The sequence below is a fragment of the Hippopotamus amphibius genome, chromosome 6 (genome assembly GCF_030028045.1).
Source record: "Hippopotamus amphibius kiboko isolate mHipAmp2 chromosome 6, mHipAmp2.hap2, whole genome shotgun sequence".
Classification (NCBI taxonomy): domain Eukaryota; kingdom Metazoa; phylum Chordata; class Mammalia; order Artiodactyla; family Hippopotamidae; genus Hippopotamus; species Hippopotamus amphibius.
Genome location: NC_080191.1, coordinates 60,148,834 through 60,168,000, shown reverse-complemented (window position 1 = coordinate 60,168,000; position 19,167 = coordinate 60,148,834). Strand labels below are relative to the sequence as shown.

At 44.5% G+C, this 19,167-nt stretch overlaps 1 protein-coding gene across 3 annotated transcripts in view; it reads right to left on the bottom strand.

Moving 5' to 3' along the window:
• ZDHHC14 (zinc finger DHHC-type palmitoyltransferase 14) overlaps positions 1-19,167 on the bottom strand; it is a 260,634-nt gene that overhangs the window by 63,710 nt on the left and 177,757 nt on the right. For all 3 annotated transcript variants that reach the window (XM_057739593.1, XM_057739594.1, XM_057739596.1), the window contains exon 3: positions 4,753-4,911. In XM_057739593.1, the coding sequence (XP_057595576.1) occupies positions 4,753-4,911 (159 nt within the window). The remainder of the gene's footprint in view (positions 1-4,752; positions 4,912-19,167) is intronic.

Sequence of the window (19,167 nt, the reverse complement as noted above, 5' to 3'; positions counted from 1 at the left end):
TAACCAGGCACTGAGTCCCTGCAGAGGGTGTCTGGAGGTTCCTTGCGCCATCCACACCAGAAATGACAGAAGGGGACACGAAGAAACAGGGCCAGGGCACCTCCTGTGAGGGAAGAGCCTGGTGCCGCTGAGAGCTCTGCAGGGGCCGACACAGCTCAAGGGCTTGATGCACCACCTTCTCTGTCTTCACAGCCCCTCCAGATGTGGCATCGCGGAGGCAGAGAGGCTCGCCTTTGCCCAGACAAGGCAGCGGGCCTGGGACCCAGCTGCTGCTGCCTCCAGGCGAAGCTGCCTCCCAGCTGGTCTAAGTCAGACAGACTCCCATAGAGCAGGCTTGCAAATGCCTGCAATGCTGCTTCTCAGTGTTTAGCAAACTTAATTTAGTTCACAGTGTACGAATAAATTACTTTCAAGTAAGTCCCTTTTTTATTACAGGTTTAGGTTGTGTTAAAAATACCCAATTCCATGGGAGATTCGGATACCAAACTGTACACTCTAAATACATGCAGTTTATTGTATGTTAACTATATCTCAATAAAAGTTCTTAAAAAAAGGAAGAGGACAGACTGCCCTGAAAGGGTTCACCCTGGTCAGGGAGACGTGGAAAGGGCTCAGGAGGGGCTGGAACATACATAGTGAGTCTTGAGAAGACCTCACGGCGTATGTTTCGCTTTCTGGCTCCTTGCGTTACTCTCCCTTTAATGATCTAAGGGATCCTAAGGGTCTGAGCGAGCAGAGGTGGCTCCTTGGCCCCAGCTGTCAGTTGTTTAAAAATATTTTATAACATCAAAAATTGCCTGAATGAATAAACAACCCCAAATACGCTGTTTTCATGTGCAGAAGTGATTTGATGGCAACACAGAGAGACAATAAGAGAGAAACAGAGATAAAAAGAGACACAGAGAAAGAGAGAATATATTCATTCCTGCAGCTGTAGATCATCAAAATCCTCCCAGATTACAGGCAAACAAGGGGATTCCCAACGCTCTGTGAAGACGATGTTGTTCTGTGCAGTTCCCTGGCAGCCCATCTCCCGGCACGCACAATGACGTCACCGTAAGCCCTTTGTGAGCCCTCGGTGTGCACCAGGTCTGTGCTGGCTGGGCACTATCTCACTTCATCCTTAAGAGAAACCTATGAGGCAGTACTAGGATCACCCCATTTTACAGATGTGGAAACAGTTGGGGGTGGTCAGATAACCTGTCCAGGTTCCAATATTATCCAAGGACAGGACCTGGATTCAGTCCTGGGTCTGTGTGTCCGTACAGCCAGGTCCCAACCGCCTGGCTCTGCTAACCTGTTCTATGTTAGCAACAGAGTTTGCTCCCCAAGGAAGCCCTTCCCTCAGTCCTCAATTCAAACTACAGAGCCCCTACGACTTTGCTCTCATTTCAAACTTATTTAACAAAGAAAAATATGCTTCTGAACTGCCCGGAAAGCTGCATTTTCCTCTCTGCCCTCCCGGTGCAAAGTGACATTTATTTGTGTGCCTAGGAAGGACCAACCCAAACCCACTCATTACAAGGGAAGGGAAGCCACCTATGCACACCCTGGCTTTCAGCACATCGTTGTATTTTTTTCCCCATGCCTGCAAAGTAGAATTCTTTCAATAAAAACTTTCTATCTAAAAATAAAATAGTGACAAACTCTGCAATTATACTTCTCAGTTGGAGACATCTGCTTTCCACTCTGATTTCCCAAATGCATAAGGTCCAATTCGTTGGTCAGTTAATGGGTTACACCAAAGGCCCAAATGTAGTGCAATGAACTGGAAAACCAAAACTGTGTGGGTTTGAGTTGCTGTGTGGTTGTCCCCTGAGTGCAGAGAGTGGCTTTATTTTACACCAGCTGTATGCTATTGATCTCACCCGTCTTCCACACAGCGGGACCCTGATCAGGGTTTGTCAACCTCCAGCCCTAGGACCATCAAATGATGCTTAGAGGCACCTATCGGCAATGTGCTCTTCATCCAATTTCCTCCTCTGAGCCCACCCCAACCTTCCCCACTTCCTCTCCTTTCCCTGCGCTGTTCTGCATCTTCTCATTACAGGACAGCATCTTGCTTGTGGAGTTCTGGATTAGCGTGTGACTTGGATTTATTAGAAAGTTTGCTCAGAACCTATCAGAAGGGATCCTGGATATTACAGACTGATGGCTCTTATCTTCTCAGCTGGTAGTTTCTATAAGAAAGGGTACCATCTTAGACAGTTATACGATAGGAGAAGTACACCATTAACTAGATAAATAATTCTGGTAAGAGCATTTTACATCTAATTCATCAGGGTTCTTTAAGGAATATGGAAACCTATGTTTACCTATGGGTGATGGGGGCAACAAATGAGGGAATTAGATGAACTTTCAGAAAGTGTTTTACAATATAATCCGAAGAGAATTTTAAAACACTATGAGATAGAGAGGAAAGTTTTACCATGATTAGGAATCTAGCCTAGAGACAGAAAACAGGAGATGGAGACCAACTGATGCAAACAAACCAACAGAAACAGTCAGGTGTCTAGTAACGGGTACACATTTTATAAATGATAAATAGAAGGATAAGCCCCGTAAACTTTTCAGGTTTGTAGGTAACAATTCCCTTCCTATAAATGCTGACTAGAACAAGTTGTTAGACCTCCAGGAGAAGACATGCAAAAGATTTTGTGTGAAAGAATATATATGATGATATATTGCATCATATACTATTTCATCATGTAGTATCAAAATTACAACCCAAGAAAGGGTCCTGTGAATCCCTATAGATTATTCCCCTGAAGATATTTAAGCCACTGTGCTGCTTTGGCTTAAAAATATTCTCAGGTGGGACAGGGAGGATGGGTGGGAGGCTCAAAAGGGAGGGGATATGGGGATATATGTATAAATAAAGCTGATTCACTTTCTCATATGGCAGAAACTGGCAAAAGAGTGTAAAGCAATTATACTCCAATAAAGATCTGGGAAAAAAAAAAGTATCCTCAAGATGGCCATGGGATGGCCACGGGGGCTGGAGTCACCAGGAGGGGGATCAGAAATCACACAAAGGCTGTCATGTGTCCTTGCAGAAACCCTGGTGTGTGTCCTCACGTAGAGGACCAGGTATAGTTTTGGTCATCATACCTGTAGAGGACTACAGTAGATCAAGAAATTGGCCAGAGCAAACCAATCAAAAATGTCAAGGGAGCATTAGTAATAACAGAATAGCAGCTAACAATCACAGGGCATTTGCCAAAAGCCAGACACCGGTGGATCTAAGTGCTTTGCATGCATTAACTCATTTACTCTCTCAACCATCCCATGAGGAAGGCACTCCTATTGACACTATTGGAGAGATGAGAAAATCAAGGCATAGAGAGTTGAGGTTGCTTGTCTAAGTCATGAAGCTACTATTTGTACACAGGCCATTGGGTGCCAGATTCCAGGCTCTTAACTGGTTCTTACTGCTTGGGAAAGACAACAAAATTCCATGCTGTCTCGCTGGGGAGGCAAAGGCTAAAAGTAATCTTTCCAAGTGAATAAAACCAAAAAAAGGCCCGAGAGGGAAAACATGGGCTTTCTACCAAACCGTGGATTATTAAAGTTAGGATAAAGTAAATTTCAGGCAAATAAAAGGAAAATAGCTTTGCACAGCAGGAAACACATTATATAACTTTTTTTTTTTCTGAAGAAGAATTGAGACTGTAAATTCTAATAGGCTCAAAAACTGTTGGGTATTGATAATGTGTTACTAAGGGAAACAAGGTGTGTTCTGAGGTGTTCTATCTTTTCAGGTGTGAGGTTAACAGGATTTCCATGCCTATTCACCCAGGAAAACCCCTGGTTATTTCTATTAGAGGAAGGCTATGGGACAGAAGAAATGTGGGTCTTCCCCTGTGTGGCAAAGCCTTGGTCCGTTTCTCACTACCCTTCCTGTCACCTGGGGCTTCACCAGCTCCTTGACAACCTCATCTCTGAGAAGCTCCACCCTGGGGGGAGAAGATGGTCTGTGGGTGTGGTAGCAGCTCTCAGCCTGAAGTGACAGGAAGCGCTGGCCAAGTAATTCCGAGGGGTTGGCACCCACATCAGTTGTAGAAATCCTGTGCTGGGGTGGTGGCAGCCTAACAGCAGGGCCAAGTCTTACAGCTGAGGACCTCTGTGCTCCACTGTGTCCCTCCGCCTGCTACCTAGCCTGTCCTGGAGAAAGCAAGCCGACAGAGAAGGCAGGTCTTAGCGGTCTCTGGGAAGAGCAATAATCCTAACTGTAGGCCCAGAAGTCTCTTGGCCTCTCCCCTTTTCCTCTCTCTGGGCTTCAGATGCCTCCAGCTCCCCAAGCAAAATGCCCTCTGAGGAGCTGGGAGAACCTGGCTATGCTCGCAGCCAGCTCCTTGGGCAATGGTGGATCTAGGGATGAAAGGCCTCGATTTCAAGTGTCTGCCCATCTAGCAGTGCCAGGGAACAAAGAATCCCCGCTCAGGCGTGTGTGCCCCAAGAAGAGAAGGCCTAGGACATTGTGCTGTCCTAGGGGTGTTGCAGGAGTACAAAGAAAAAATAAAAAAGAGATTTGGCAACGCTAGGCTTAGTGAACGGGATCAGTGGCAGGAGGCTATACTGTTGAAATATTAACTATGATCGAGTTGTTTAGCTTTGAAAGATTAAAGAGACATACATGCTGATTCTCTTTAGCACAAGGTCTATTCAAAGGAAATCAGCTACTGCATCAGCTACAGACATTTTAGCACAAGCATTAGAGGTGGGACAGAGGTGACTTCTGCTGCTACTCACCTACGCAGTTATCGCAGAGGCTACAATGAGAGGCACGAGGAGGCCGGAAAATCTTGCAGGTGAAACAATATTTAAGTTTCACAGTCTGGCCATTGATGATGACTTCTTTGGTTCTGGGAGGTGGGCGGTACCCCCCTGAACTGGTGCCGTTTGCGATATCTGTGGAGAAAAGAAGAAAAGAGCACAGGCGCTTAACTGTAGCACTTGAGCTCTGCAGGCTCCCGCACCCAGGCGGCCTGCAGTCTGCGTCTCCAACTGCAGGGTCCACAGCCAGCACCTTTCTGGGAGGCACCTGACCCCAGACACACAGATGCGGTAGGACACTGAGGGCTGGCCTGCCCTCAACCTTCGTGCTCCTTCAGGGCCTGGGGCCGCGCTTACACACACACACACACACACACACACACACACACACATGTTACATGTGCACCAAAACCCTATCCCAGCTAGCGCGGTCCTAATTAACACAGTGAGTGATGTTTATGTCAGGAATACTTTCCTTCTCCGCCGGTGCACTCCAAATCCAGCTCAAGAGTCCCCTCACTTTGCATATTGGCCTCCTCAAAAATACAATATTGGGTGAGGGGATACAGATTTAAATATATATTTAAATAAATCATTACATATATATTTTAAAAAATTTTTCTATATTTTGTTTATGGCCTGACCAGCATCTTTTCCCTTTTAGAACCAGTTTTTTAAATGTTGAAGAAAATACCAATATTGTTTTCTTTTCAAATTTCATTTTATCTCATAACCTGGCTCTCATCCCTGAGTTCACATTAGAATCACCCAGGGAGATGTTCAAACTCCCCTAGTGCAGGGACTCTGCCCAAGACACAATAAGTCAGAATCGCCCAGGGTGATTCTAATGGGCGGTAGGATTGAGAACCTCTGCTCTACAGGAAGATAAAACATTTTATTCTCATCTAGACCCCTCACAGCCAGAAAGAATTGAGGGCAGCAAACTGTGCAGTAGGAACAGGAGGCCACGGGTAAGTGCAGAACAGCAAAAATATCTGTGAGGGCTTTAACTGAGACTCTGTGGCTGATAAACACAGGCGGAGAAGAGCCTGGTGGCTGGAAGAAATCTTCGGAAACTTGATGGTGTTTTCTTAAAACAGAGCTGGTAACATTTAATTCATTTTAATTCATACACTCTCAGACAGTGACAGCTGCAACATACTTCTGGTAAATTTCCAAAGTTATAGGAATGTGTCCCGTCATCCACTCAGCTCTGCCGCCCGCCCCCCACGAACTCAACCTGGTCGAGAACGGCATGGAGAGCTTTCAAAACTACTGATACTACTGTCCCACCCTCAGATATGCTGATTTCATTGGTGGGGTGCAGCCTGGCATCGGAGGTTTTAAAAGCTCGCCAGGTATGGGACTCTGCAGCCAAAGCTGAGAACCACTGTTGCAGGACCTTGTCACTGTGGTTCACGAAGCATCCGCACCATCCCAGAGCTGGTCAGAGAAGCACATGCCCTATCAGTCCTGCCCTGGAGCTACTGAATCAGAATCTGCATTTACCGAGACCCCCGCCTCCCCACCGCCCCCCGGGGGATGTCATGCACCTTAAAGTTTGAGAACCCTGCTCCCGGATGCCTGCAGACACTGCCTGTCCACACGTCACATGGGCCTCTTACTCTCACATTCCTCTTTGCTTTGTACCCAGATACACTCACGTGTATGATAGAGAGCTAAACATAGAGAACACAGAAACCTAGAGACACGGTGCATAGGAAGGGGGCACTTCACAAATCGCAGCATTTTCACAGGGAGAACCTGGTGATCTGGAACAGCCGATGGCATCTGCCGAGCTGCACCCTCTGTCCCCTCAGGGCTGCTCTCACTCACAGAACACACAGCTCACAAGTCATGATTTCAGGGCCTGCTCCCTTTACCCCAGTCTTCTTTAAGAGGCTCTCAGAGGCCTGAAATCTGCTCCTAGGCCTTTAGCCTAAGGCTTTGGTATGTGTGAAGATACGAAACCCCTTCGTAGGAGAAACATTTTGAGTGGTTACCAGCCATTTACTCTTCCTGGAAAATTAAGGTTCCACAAGGAGGTTGCAGAAGGAGAGGATGGAGAGTGCAGGAATATCTGAGGGAGGGAAGGCGGTACAGAGCCCGGATGTGGAGAGACTAAGGAGCGGCCCTTCTGCTTTACCTCTCTGCTGAGGACAGTCATTCCACTTGGAATAATTAAACAGCTGTGACACCATCCCAAGGACTCTGGGTGGCCTTGACAAGCGGGACACCCTCTCTTGGCATGTCCCTCACCTGCCTGGCACCCCAAGGGGCTGCCCTATTAAACAGTGCTAAGTTCAGCAGGCACCTGGAGTGGCACCAGCTTCCAAAGCGTATACACTGGGAAGAGGGGGGCCTCTCAACTGATTCTGTAATAAGAAAACAAAGAGACGACGTGGCTGTGTACTTCCTGGAGCATCAGGGTAAAAATAACTGGCTTTGAACGCATCAAAGATAAGGTCAGAGCTCTTCCAGTGCCAACTGGATGCCACTGAGGCCTAAATTAATTATGACTTGGTGTCTCACTAGGCTTATGTCAGCTGTGAAATCCATTGTATCTATTTAGCTCTTGAAAACATGGGTAGGAAAACTAGAACGTCAGATAGAGGTTTAAAAAAACACTAACCCAATCAATAATATTTGCGTTACATTAACTAGAAAAGTTTAAAAAATGATTTGTCAAGAAAAATATTTTAATATGGGGATATATGTATAAATATAGCTGCTTCACTTTGGTGTACAGCAGAAACTGGCACAGCAGTGTAAAGCTATTATACTCCAATAAAGATTGAAAGAAAAAAAAAAAGAAATATTTTAGGTAGCAGGAATGAAAAACTTATCCACACAAGTGACTCCTAAAAAAGCCTAGTTCTCAGTAGCAATGACTTTAAAGAGTGAGTATTTACCCGCACTCCTTAAGACCAACTCTAGTGATCTTGTAGTTCTAAAGTACATTTTTGAAAAATGAAATCCTTGATAAAAATTTGAGCTGAAGGCTGGAATTCAACAGACACGGTAAACCGAAGCCAAAAACTTTTTGACTAAGTATTTGGAGAGCTCTTTATGTAAAAGAATGGAAGCATCGGAGGACCTGGATTCAGGGCCCAGCTAGGCCATGAAGCGACTGAAGGACCATAGAACTAAGAAAAAAAATAATCAATCGATATTTATGCATGATTTACTATATGCAAAATACTGCACCAGAGGCAGTGGAGGGCCCATAAATGAACAGAGATGTCTCGTGGGGAACGGTCAGCGAGGGGTCCTGCAGGGCTGTTGGATGAGCCCTGAGTCCCCGGTCACCCCTGGTCTGCTCTCCTCCTGGCCTTCAGAGCCTGCTTCCTAAGTCCAAGTCTAATGATGGAGAAACCTCAGCCTCTGGTGAGGTGCCCAAGGCCCTTCTCTTCCTGCAGCGCAATCTTGCCCTGCCCGAGCCCGAGGCAGCGGCCTCTTGCAGCCCCGGAACAGGCATCGCTGTTCACGCTTCCAGGCATCTCTTCTCCACTCGGGCTGCCCTGTCCTCTAGATACTCCTCATCCTAGAAGGTCCAGTTCAAGTTTCTCTTGTGGAAACGTGTTGAAAGCAGTCACTTCCTTCTTCCCTTGGGCTCTCACTGCCCTTAGCTCCTATATTTATCCAGTCAATAGATCTGTGCTGCGCTCGTAGGTGCCAGCCCTGTGCCCGGAGCTGGGGAAGCAGCAGGAACTAGACAGACTTGTCTCTGCTGGTGGGGTTCACAGGCCTGAGCAAAGACCCGGGCCCTCTGGCAGAGATTTATCTCGGTGTCCTCCCCCAGACGCGGCATCAGGGCCAGGATCACGCCTTACCGCGTTCACGTCCCCGCGTCCCACAGAGGGTCTAGCACACTGTAGGTCCCCAGAAACTGTCCGCTGAATGGAAGGCCAGTCTTCCTGGCAGGTAGGGAGGGATGATGCTGGGAGTCACAGGACCGGTGTCCCTGCTCCTCCACACCCGCCAGTCACACAGCACGGTGACTCGCCCCTCCCCAGGAACACCTCTCAAGAGGTCCTTCTGAGGCTGCTGCTACTTTTTACGTGTCCACAGCCTTTGCTGGTCCAGAGCCCTATCTTACACAGCTGGTCAGTGCCACCTGGGAGGGCCAGGCAATTCGGGTAGCTGTCTACCTCGGGGTAGCCCCCAAACGCTATTTCTTTGACATAATACATTCAGCGGTCGCCCCAGACCAGTGGCTTTCTGGCATCCGGCATCCAGGGCAGACGGGAATAATGGCGCCTTGAAACCCAAGGCTTCAGCCCCCCACCTGAGGACAAAAGGAATGCTTTTCAACATTCAGACTGGCACCAATGGCCGGTCACGACATGCTTCTCCTCCCTGAGGATGAGGAGCCCCCGTGGCCTGCATCCCGGGGCCCAGAAGGTGGTCTTCCCGTTCGAATCCTCAATTACTCTGCAGTTTGGGTTTTGGCTTTTGTTGTTCGCAACAGTGGTGCCCCTGCTTCTTAGGGCTGTCCTTTGTGGTTTAAAATACAGCTGTTGAAAAAAGAATCATCGAAGTCCCCAATAGCTAGCGGGTAAAGAACACTGGAGTTTGGGGGGAGAAAACCTCCAACAGTTCGGTATGTTGATATGAGTCAGTATTTTTCAAGGACATTTTTATACAGTAACGTTTTGAAAGAAAACTTCAAAGGTTGAAATGGTCTTCTTCATAAAAAGTCTCTCCACATCCCCCCTCCTCCAAATTGCTGGGAGTTGTTGGCACGGAGGCAGATCCAGTCACAGAATCTCCGTCTAGTGTTAACCTCACACTCAGCCAATGGGCAAAGAATTAGAAGAGCTGGGGAGAAGGGAAGGGGCTGTTCCGTGCAAGTTCAGGGACACAAAACTACCAGCTCACTAAGTTTTTTACTCAAAGAGAAATCCTGGGATTGCCAGAGGTCTTAAACAAGTTGTTAATATATGCCTATTTCAAAGCCACTCTCCAAAAAACAAGCCATCTTTTCTTAGGAGGAATAACAAAGTGCTGACATTCTCAGAGACCCATTTGTCTGCCATCTGATTTAATCCTGTTGCAAATTCAGGGACAATGTTGATGAACTTTAAAAATCGCTGAAATTCACCATAAAAAGTAACAAAACCTCACTTTTTTAAAATGCAAAGAGAAAAACATCCCAATTTACAAAAGATGTAGATTAAGATTCTTCTCCTTTATCAAAAGGATGCAGAACAGTGCCATTTCCTGGTGCACTGGCCTTTTACAGACCATTCGCCAGCTGACAGCACGTCCGCCAGAGCGGGAGGAACCTCTACTAATAGGCATTTAGCCAAAATGAAGATAAAGCATCTCTGCATTAGGATGTAAGTCACAGGGAAAATGTGATTTGCTTTACACCGAAGCCTTCATGACTGTATCGATTGCATGTGCTGGAGGACAGCTGTTGGATCTAATGAATCTGAAATTTTCATAAGGCTCATTTCATTGATGCTCTGAGGCATTTGGGACACAAACTACCCAGCCTCGGAATGGTTGATCTATCACAAAGGAAGAAGGTTATTTTTAGAGCCATTTAAGACAATCTCTTAGCTTACAGTCTGTAAACTTTCGAGTTTATAGGAAAATATTAACAATGACTAGATGTCAGACAAATCAACTTCTATTATTTTAAGTGTTTGGTGGAAAAGGTATAGCAAATTCTGGACTGTCTACAGATATTGGTTAAGCTTCCACTTAAGAGAGTAAAAATGTGAATATTTTCTCACAAATATATTGAACGGCAGTAGCTTTGCCTCCACAAATGCTTAAATACGAAAATGCATATGATGACTCACGGAGGGGTGACAGTCCCCGGGCCTCTTCCTCCAGTTAAAAGCTTTGCCAAGTCACTCTGTCTTAAATGCTCATGTTCAAGGACTGAAGCTGATGCTTGAGGTGAGGCTCAGGCAGGCAGAGTTTCAAACCCCAGCTACGTGGCAGCAGACAGCGGGTCTCCTCTGCTTAGGGAAGCTCATCCCAAGAAGGAGCAGAGAGCGTCCGCAAAGCCAGAGCCAGAGAACAAGGGAAGCTGACGTGGGGGAGCCACAGGCAAGGGCAGGCCCTACATCGTGGCTGGAATGATTCCTACAAGGAATAGACGACGTATGACATTCAAGGTCCAGGTACCCTTTCCAAATTGTTCCTTCACTCTCTCAATACCTACGAGAGATGGAGGTACACTTGTGGGCAACACAGACCTTCAAGGAGATCTGGCCCCTGCTTTCACGGATTTACGGTTTAGTGGAGGAGACAGATATGAATCAAACGATCAAACAACTACACGCATCGGTATGCACAGCGTTATTCCGAGCCAGAGGAGCAGGGAAGGCTGCCTCTTCCCAGAAGGGGTGGCACCTGAACCAGGATCTGAAGGATGACTGAGTAGGGCTTCCCTAGGCAATGTGTGTGGGGTACCTGCCTGTGTGTGTGTGAGTGTGCACACACGCATGCTGGGAGTGGGAGCTGGGGCATTTCAGGAGCAGCCTGTGTCCTGGTCCCGGGACAGGAGGCAGGTGGTATATCCAGAACCGAAGGGGGGCCAGTGTGACCAGGATACGGAGTGAACGGGAGACAGTCAGGGAGGAGGAAGGCAGGGGCTAGACGGCCCAGAGCCCTGCAGTCAGGTCTGCGGTGCTGGCCTTCAGCCCAAGCGCCAAAGGAAGCTCCATTGTTAGTTTCACGTCAACTTGGCTAAGCTCTGTGCCTAGATGCTAGTCAAACGCGAGTCGAGCTGCGGCTTCGAAGGTATTTTTAGGTGGGATTAGCATTTAAATCAGCAGACTTAGTAAAGATTACCCTCCCTATGGTGGCGGGGGGGCTCATTCAATCAGCTGCAGGCCTTAAGAACAAAGATGGAGGGTCCCCGAAGTAGAAGAAATTCTCCTCAAGACTGCAATGTAAGAAACCCTGTCTGGGTTTCCATCCTGCTGCCCTGAGTTATTTGGACTCAAGATTGGAACATCAACTCTTGCCTGACTTTCCAGCTTAACCAACAAATTTCACACTTGGCAGTCCCCACAAGTGCATGAGCCAATTCCTTAAAAACAAATCTATAGATATATTTTTCCAGAACTTCTGTTATCTGTAGCTCCTGTTGGTTCTTTTTCTCCAGAGAACCCTAACAGAGAAGCCAAGAAGAGGTCTGTGCTGTGTAGGAATTAAAAAATATCACACTGATTGTAGTCTTAAAGATGAAAATGTTCTGGAGATAAATGGTGGTGATGATTGCACAACAATGTGAATGTATTTAATGTCATAGAACTGTACACTTAAAATGGTGAAAACAGTAAATTTTACATTATGTATATTTTACAATAAAAAACAATAAATGTTTTGAGTTTAAAAACAAGGTAGAACAAAAACACTAGGTGACAACAACAGCATGGACATGGGTAGGAGACAAACAGAATTTATGTGTTGTAATATCTTTTTAATATTTTGAAGGAGGTTATAGGTGTTGATTAACTTTGGACTTTGTAAAGTATATACATTAAAATGTTGTAAAGTATATATAATAAAAAATTAAAAAAGGAAAAAAAAAAAAAAAATATCACACTGATTGTAGTCTTAAAGATGGACTGGGGGAAGGAGGGGGAAGCAAGATGGATTTAGGGCCAGTTAGGAGGGATTTGGAATACAAGCTAGAGATGATGTTAGCCTGAAACATGGTGGTGGCTGTGATGATGGAGAGAAGTAGATACATTCCAGAAACATTCAAATGATAACATCAATTATCAATAGATGTGGTCAACGACAGGCAGGTGACCAGGATGAACCTTGGTCTCTGGCTGGTGGTGGGGGAGCCCAGTGGCAGCATCCCCCTGAGGCAGGGGGCACTGCCTGTTTTGGGGAAAGTGTCCTGGGGGCAGGAGGAGGTCACCTGCTGGTACTGAGCGGGAGGAAACATCACACGGGCAGGTGTGTATACAGAACAGGACCTCAGGGGAAGGGCCGAGGCTGGAGATAAACGTCCGGCAATGATGCGGGGAGAGAAGGTGACATCAGAAGGGGTCGGAAGGCAAGAAGGCCACGGGCTGAGCCTTGAGGCACTCACTCCTGAGTTTCAAAGCAAGGCGTGCCCAAGGGGTGGACGGAGGGCACCGTGTGGCTGAGTCCCTTAGGGTGTGTCAAACACACCTGGGAAAACCCGAATACTGGATTCCCTCCAGGAGGCTGACGGAGCGTCAGCACAGCAAAGGTGCTGGAAAGGAAACCGCAGGGTTTCCCCAATGCGCTTGGCTCTCCTGCCATCCAAGGGTACGCCCATCCTGTGGGACAAGGAGCGTCGTGCAGCGTGCCAGCAGGGGAAATGCTGATGCAAGAAGTGGGAGCTGGCGGGGACAGCAGGACAAAGGGGGTGACGCTGTGACAGATGAGTGGATGTCAGGGTGGAACAGGAAGGAACTGTGTTCCATTCAGGCTGAACCAAGATCACTGGAGACAAAGCCAGGACTGGCAGCTGGTGAGAGGGCTTAACCCATCATGCCCAGGGTGTTGGACCACGTGCACAGAGATGGCAAGAGCACGGGGCCGGCCACCATGAGAGACCACAGATTTGCCCTCAAACAGGTAGAATCATCTAGATGCAGAGATCTAGAGAGGGATCCTCATGTAGGGATGGGGGATCCTACTACAAATTCCCAGGGGTGGGACTCTGCAAGGGGACCTGGCATCTTCCATGTAAAGAGACTGGCCTGTCTGCCCCTGCTGGAGGTGTGGGTGGCAGTGGTGTTCAGTTCCACTGAGGCCCAAACCTGCTCTGGTGGTCCCTCCTTCATTAGCAAAGCAGGGCAAGCAGGGCCTACTACAGGGACCGTGGCTGCCTGTGAAGTCCTCGTTGAGGAACTGAACGGAGCAGAGGTGATGCTTTCTAGTGACAAGAGGTGAACGGTGCTGATGGTGTCCTGACTCGAAGACGTGCCCCAAGCCCCTCGCCAGCATGTTAAGACGTTAGAGGTGGTGGGAGTGCTCACGGCAGGGGCTCTGACAGGCAAAGAAGGGGGAAAGGATGAGTGCAAAGGGTAAATCCTCGTTTCACAACGTGGCTCGGGCTTGAACTTGCCTCCCCGGCATGTGGTTTCGTGTTGCAAGAGGTAATTTCACTTAGAAACCACAGGGGATTAGGGCTTATTCTAGACTTGGTCATCAAAGGGCTTGTGGGAGGGATCTCCTTACAGAGAGAACTTTGTCAAGAAAAGAGCATTTGTCAGATGAGAACGTTAACAGGCACTTCTTAGACCCTGAGCACCTGAACACTTAGAACTTTAACAAGGAATTGAGAAAAACACAGCAGAAGTATTTGTAGAGAATTGGGCAAAGCAACCTTTTTCTGTCTACTTAATAGAAAATAGAAAAAGTAGCCTCAAGGGGTAAGCTTCAGCTGCTACTCCTTGTTGGTTTTGTTCATTCTCTCATTTGAGTTTGTATTAGGTGCCTACTCTAAGCTAAACAGTCTTCCAGGTGCAGTGGATATGGTGGTGAATAAGAGCAGTCCTCTGTCCTTTCTGGCTTATACTCTAGGGAGGGCACGTAGACCCAGAGTATGGATTTTTAATAATTTAAGTGTACAAACAAATCATGTTTAATAATAGATCTCAAACTTGGCTGATGATCAGGATCACCTAGGGCAGTGATTCTCAACCTGCTTGTCTTGTGCCGTGGTTCCAGGTGGCGCAGATAGAAAAATACCACGACAGACAATCGCTGTGGTCTGGAGTAGAAGCCAAGTTCAGGTAAGAAAGGCCTATTAAATTAAATTTCATTAAAGGGGAGATTTGGTCCTCATTTGTGTGCTCTCATACAGTTAAGGAGATGGCTGTGAAGGTGAATTCTAACTGTGACTATGGAGTGGTCAACATCAACCTTCATTCTGGTGCAAAAACAATTCCGTGAGTATAAATTCAATATATATTTTAAAAAATTGTTTTTTGGATTTTTTTTTTTTTTGATGTGGACCATTTTTAAAGTCTTTATTGAATTTGTTACAATATTGCTTCTGTTCTATGTTTTGGTTTTTTGGCTGCAAGGCATGTGGGATCTTAGCTCCCTGACCAGGGATAGAACCCCTACCCCCTGCATTGGAAGGTGACGTCTTAACCACTGGACTGCTGGGGAAGTCCCAAATCCAGTATTCTTAAAAATAATTCTGGAGACTTCCCTGGCGATCCAGTGGTTAATACTCTGCAATTCCGATGCAGGGGGTGCAGGTTTGATCCCTGGTCAGGAAACTAGGATCCCACGTGCCGTGCTGTGTGGCCAAAACAAAAAAGCAAACAAAAATAAATAAAATAAAATAAAATAATTCTGAGAGCATGCTTTCCAGAAAATAGGAAATTGAATGGCAATGATGAAGAAAGTGATTTTTTTTTTTGATCCAGTGGAGAAAATAGGCCTCAGTTTCTCCATGTTTAAACTATGATAATTTGGGTACCTGTAGTTCAAGGGCATTATAGTTCATGGAAAGACCTTAAACTGTCAAATGCTATGATGTTGATAATTATCAAAATTTCTTTTTGGGAGGTCTGTCCAGATCCTATAGGGCAAAATGTCTCTATATCATCTATCTACCTATCTGTCTATGTATGTGTATATACATATATATATATATCTCTCACTAATTAATGCAGTTAAAGACAGAAGACAAAGAAAGTGCTTAGTAGCTATGATCTTTTTAGTTTAACCGAGTTAATCCAAAACATGCTCAAAGCAAAATGAAAATTAATGACTATCTTTTTTGTTGCCCTACTATTTTTTTCCCACATGGATGCCAAAGCTTTGCCCTTAAACATAAACAAAATAAAGGTGACTTTGTCCTTGCAAAGTTTTAATTTCCCTCAATTTGGTCCAAGTTCTCTGGACACACACACAAAACTGCTGTGCTGCATAAATGAAAATCAATTCTTTTATTGAAGGCCAGAGAGAGAAACATTTGTGTGTGTCTCTACTCCACGGGGCACAGTTTCTGCATTGTCAGAAGCTACTAAATATTGTACAACAATAGAGATCAATTTGGGTTGTCAGTGTTTGCAATATTATAAGACAAGGAGATGAGAACAAAGGTAAAAACTGGGCACTAGAAATCATGTGAGGGCAGGGCGATGTTTCACCACTATCACCAGGAAAATCTGATGGGCTTTTATTGAAATTTGAATGGCATTAATACGGGAGCAGCAGCAAGGACCCGAATGCAAGGACTGGCTTATATCTCATTCTGTACAGTAATGTTATAAGATGTTATCTTTAGCACTGAGGAAAAGAAAATTAAGGATGCCAGGACAGAACTAGTAGATACTATTTACAAATACATTATACTTTAATGAAAAAAATGCCCATCCATTTTTCTCTTTAGTTAACACAGACTGGTTAAAGTGAATAAGAATCCTGAGTAAGAGGACTATTATAAATCTATCTATCTACCTGTCTGTCTATCTATCTCAGAAGTTTTAAAATATATCATATTAGCAATAATCATTTGGAAACTATAATGGGGTAAAATCCCACTTACAACAGAAAAAACAATCACAAAATTCTAGGAATAAACCTAACAAAAAAAGAAGAAAAAGGTAGGTTGGTCTCATGTGAAGAGAACTATAAAGCAATATAGAGGCTTTCAGGAGATTTTGAAAAACATGGAGAGACATTCTCTATCCTGGAGTGGAAGAGTCTATATTTTAAATACATCAATCCTTCCTAGATGACTATGTATCTATTACACTGCTAATCAAAGTCCCAATATGATTTGATGAAATTCTGACAAACTGGAAAAAAGTGATTCTAAGCTTCATCTGGAAGAATACAAAGGTGACAACATTTGCAAAAGTAAAATAATGAGGGGGGAATAATTGTTCTGGGGGAAAAATGAAACATTGAAACAAAATAGAACATTCCCAAATAGATGCAAATTCTATAAGATTCCGTATTTAATAAGTATGGAATTTTAAATCACTAGGGGAAGTGTAGATTATCCAACAAATGGAATTAGGATAAAGAGTTAATCTTTCAGGGGGAAAAATCTGAAGTTTGAGCCCTACCTCAAATCTTACACTAACGATTTAAATATAAAAAATAAAAAGATACAAGAACTAGAAAAATATACATAAACAAGCTTTGGGGGTTGGGGAGCCCCTTCTAAATATATGACAAGGCAGCGTCCATAAAGAAAAGATGGATCGTTCTGACTAGATAACATTTTTAAACCTGTATGTCAAAAAACTCCATCAAATGAAAATGATAAAGCACAAACATATTCATTTCATATATACCAAAGGGTAATATCTTTAAATAGCTTTTACAAATGATTAAGAAAAAGACAAGTATTCCAATAAGAAAACGGGCAAAAAAGATGAACAGGCAACACCCACAGAGAAGGAAATATGTCCGTAAATATATTTAAGAAGTTTGTGATTTGCTCCCCCTAATTTCAAACAAATGAAGTCAAAGGTTAGTTTTAAATGACAACATTTAGCATTGGTGAGAGTAAGGAGAATACGCATCTTACGCACTTTTGGTGAGAATATAAATTAATGCAACCTTTTAAGGAACAAGTTGGCTACACATCTCAAAACCTTAGCAACGTATATAATCTTTGACCCAGCACTCTTAGGCACTTGACCTACAGGCATTTTCATGAATATTCATTGCAACACTGTTTTTTATTGTTAAAAACTGAGAACAACTTAAATGTCACTAGAGGGCATTGGTTAAAAGAATTATAACATAGAATCATACAATGGACTACCATACACCATTATAGATGGAGTCAAATGGCTCATCGCATATTAAGAGGGAGAAAAAAATCTGTTTCAAAACAGTAATGCACAATGTGAGCCCACGTTTGTGTAAAACTACATTATGCAGAGAAACAATGCTAGAAGGATCATCAAATCTTAACCAAGGATATATATACCTGATTGGTAGGATTAATGAGATACATTCAATAAATTAAAATCTATTTTTCTTTTTATGCTTTTCAAAGTTTCCACAATCAACATATATTACTTTGTAAAGAACAAAAAAATGTTACTTTTAAAACAGAGTTTCGAAAGAGGCATAAAACATTTGTAAAGAGGTTGAGATGGCTTTGGCTCCCAACGTGTCACAAATTGAGACAATGGAAGTAACTGCTGCTTTGAAAAAGTTATGAATTCATAGGTTTCATCAATAATTTTTAAAAGATGTCCTCTCTACCTCTCCTAAAGATGGGTTGTGAGTAAGACATTTTTTAGATTCCATTTTCATTCCTGAAACTCTACGAGAAGGAGGTTATTTGACTCATGGGGGGCCACTTGCAGCTCTCAGAATTTTAATTCTCCTCCTGATCCTCTGGCAGCTGCAGAGTGCTATATGGAGCCAAGTCACAAAATTAGCTCACTTAATTAACACAGATTATCTCAGCATAACGTTTATCTCTAGGAAAAGTGCCTTTCATGTTACTGGGCATTGCATTCTTTCATCTGCCAAGATAATTGTCCAGATTTGCACTGTGGGGAAGCAAGGGGAAAAGTGCTTTTTTCCTGGGAGTAGGAGACCAAGTTATATTGTACTCAGATCTGTTATAACAGGGGGCTGGAGAGATGACCAGTGAGGCTCCTGTTTTGAGGTGGAGGGCTTATGTTCTCCAACTTTCTGATTCCACTTTGCTTTGTGCTTTTCAACATGCAAGTAAGTATGAATAACACTGAATAACTTGCCTGTGTTCTCCATGAACTCATTTCCTGTATTTCTGCCTTAGCCCCACTAGTAATGGTAAATGGACTGAAGGCACACTGTAGGTAAGCACGTGATAAATTCTTGTTTACCTGAATCTAGTCCACCATGAGACCGATAACCTCAATTTAACACCTTTCCACTTACAGCGATTAGAATAAAATTATTCAAATACTCTTACTCTGGGTTGCATCTCCAAGGACGTGATGTGATTCCTTTACTAACAAATGCAGCACCAAGAGCTCACCCACAGAGCTCTAGCATCTCACCTCTAGGGCCCCACGCTTGCCTTGATGGGCCCACAGAAGCCCTCAAAGGCCCAAACCTATGAGTTCTCCAGGGCCAGGTCAGAAAAAAGGCCAAAGCCACAGAAAATCAGGCAAGAAGAGCTGTATGTACACTTGCTCCTAGGATTGGCAGTAGTGACTTTGATCTTACTGGTGCTCAAAGGTACTTTAATAAAGGACTATGAGTACTGTGAAATAAAAATGTGTAAGAGTGGAACAGAATTCAGGTAAATTATTTATGAGCAAGCACCTTGTGATCAATGGCAGCATAGTCTAGACTTTGACAAAAAGGAAACAAACAATGTCATCTTTCTTTGTGTTCTTTCCAATGCTTACAACGTGATTTGCAGTGAAAGTCAACAGCTCACTAAATATCTGTTGG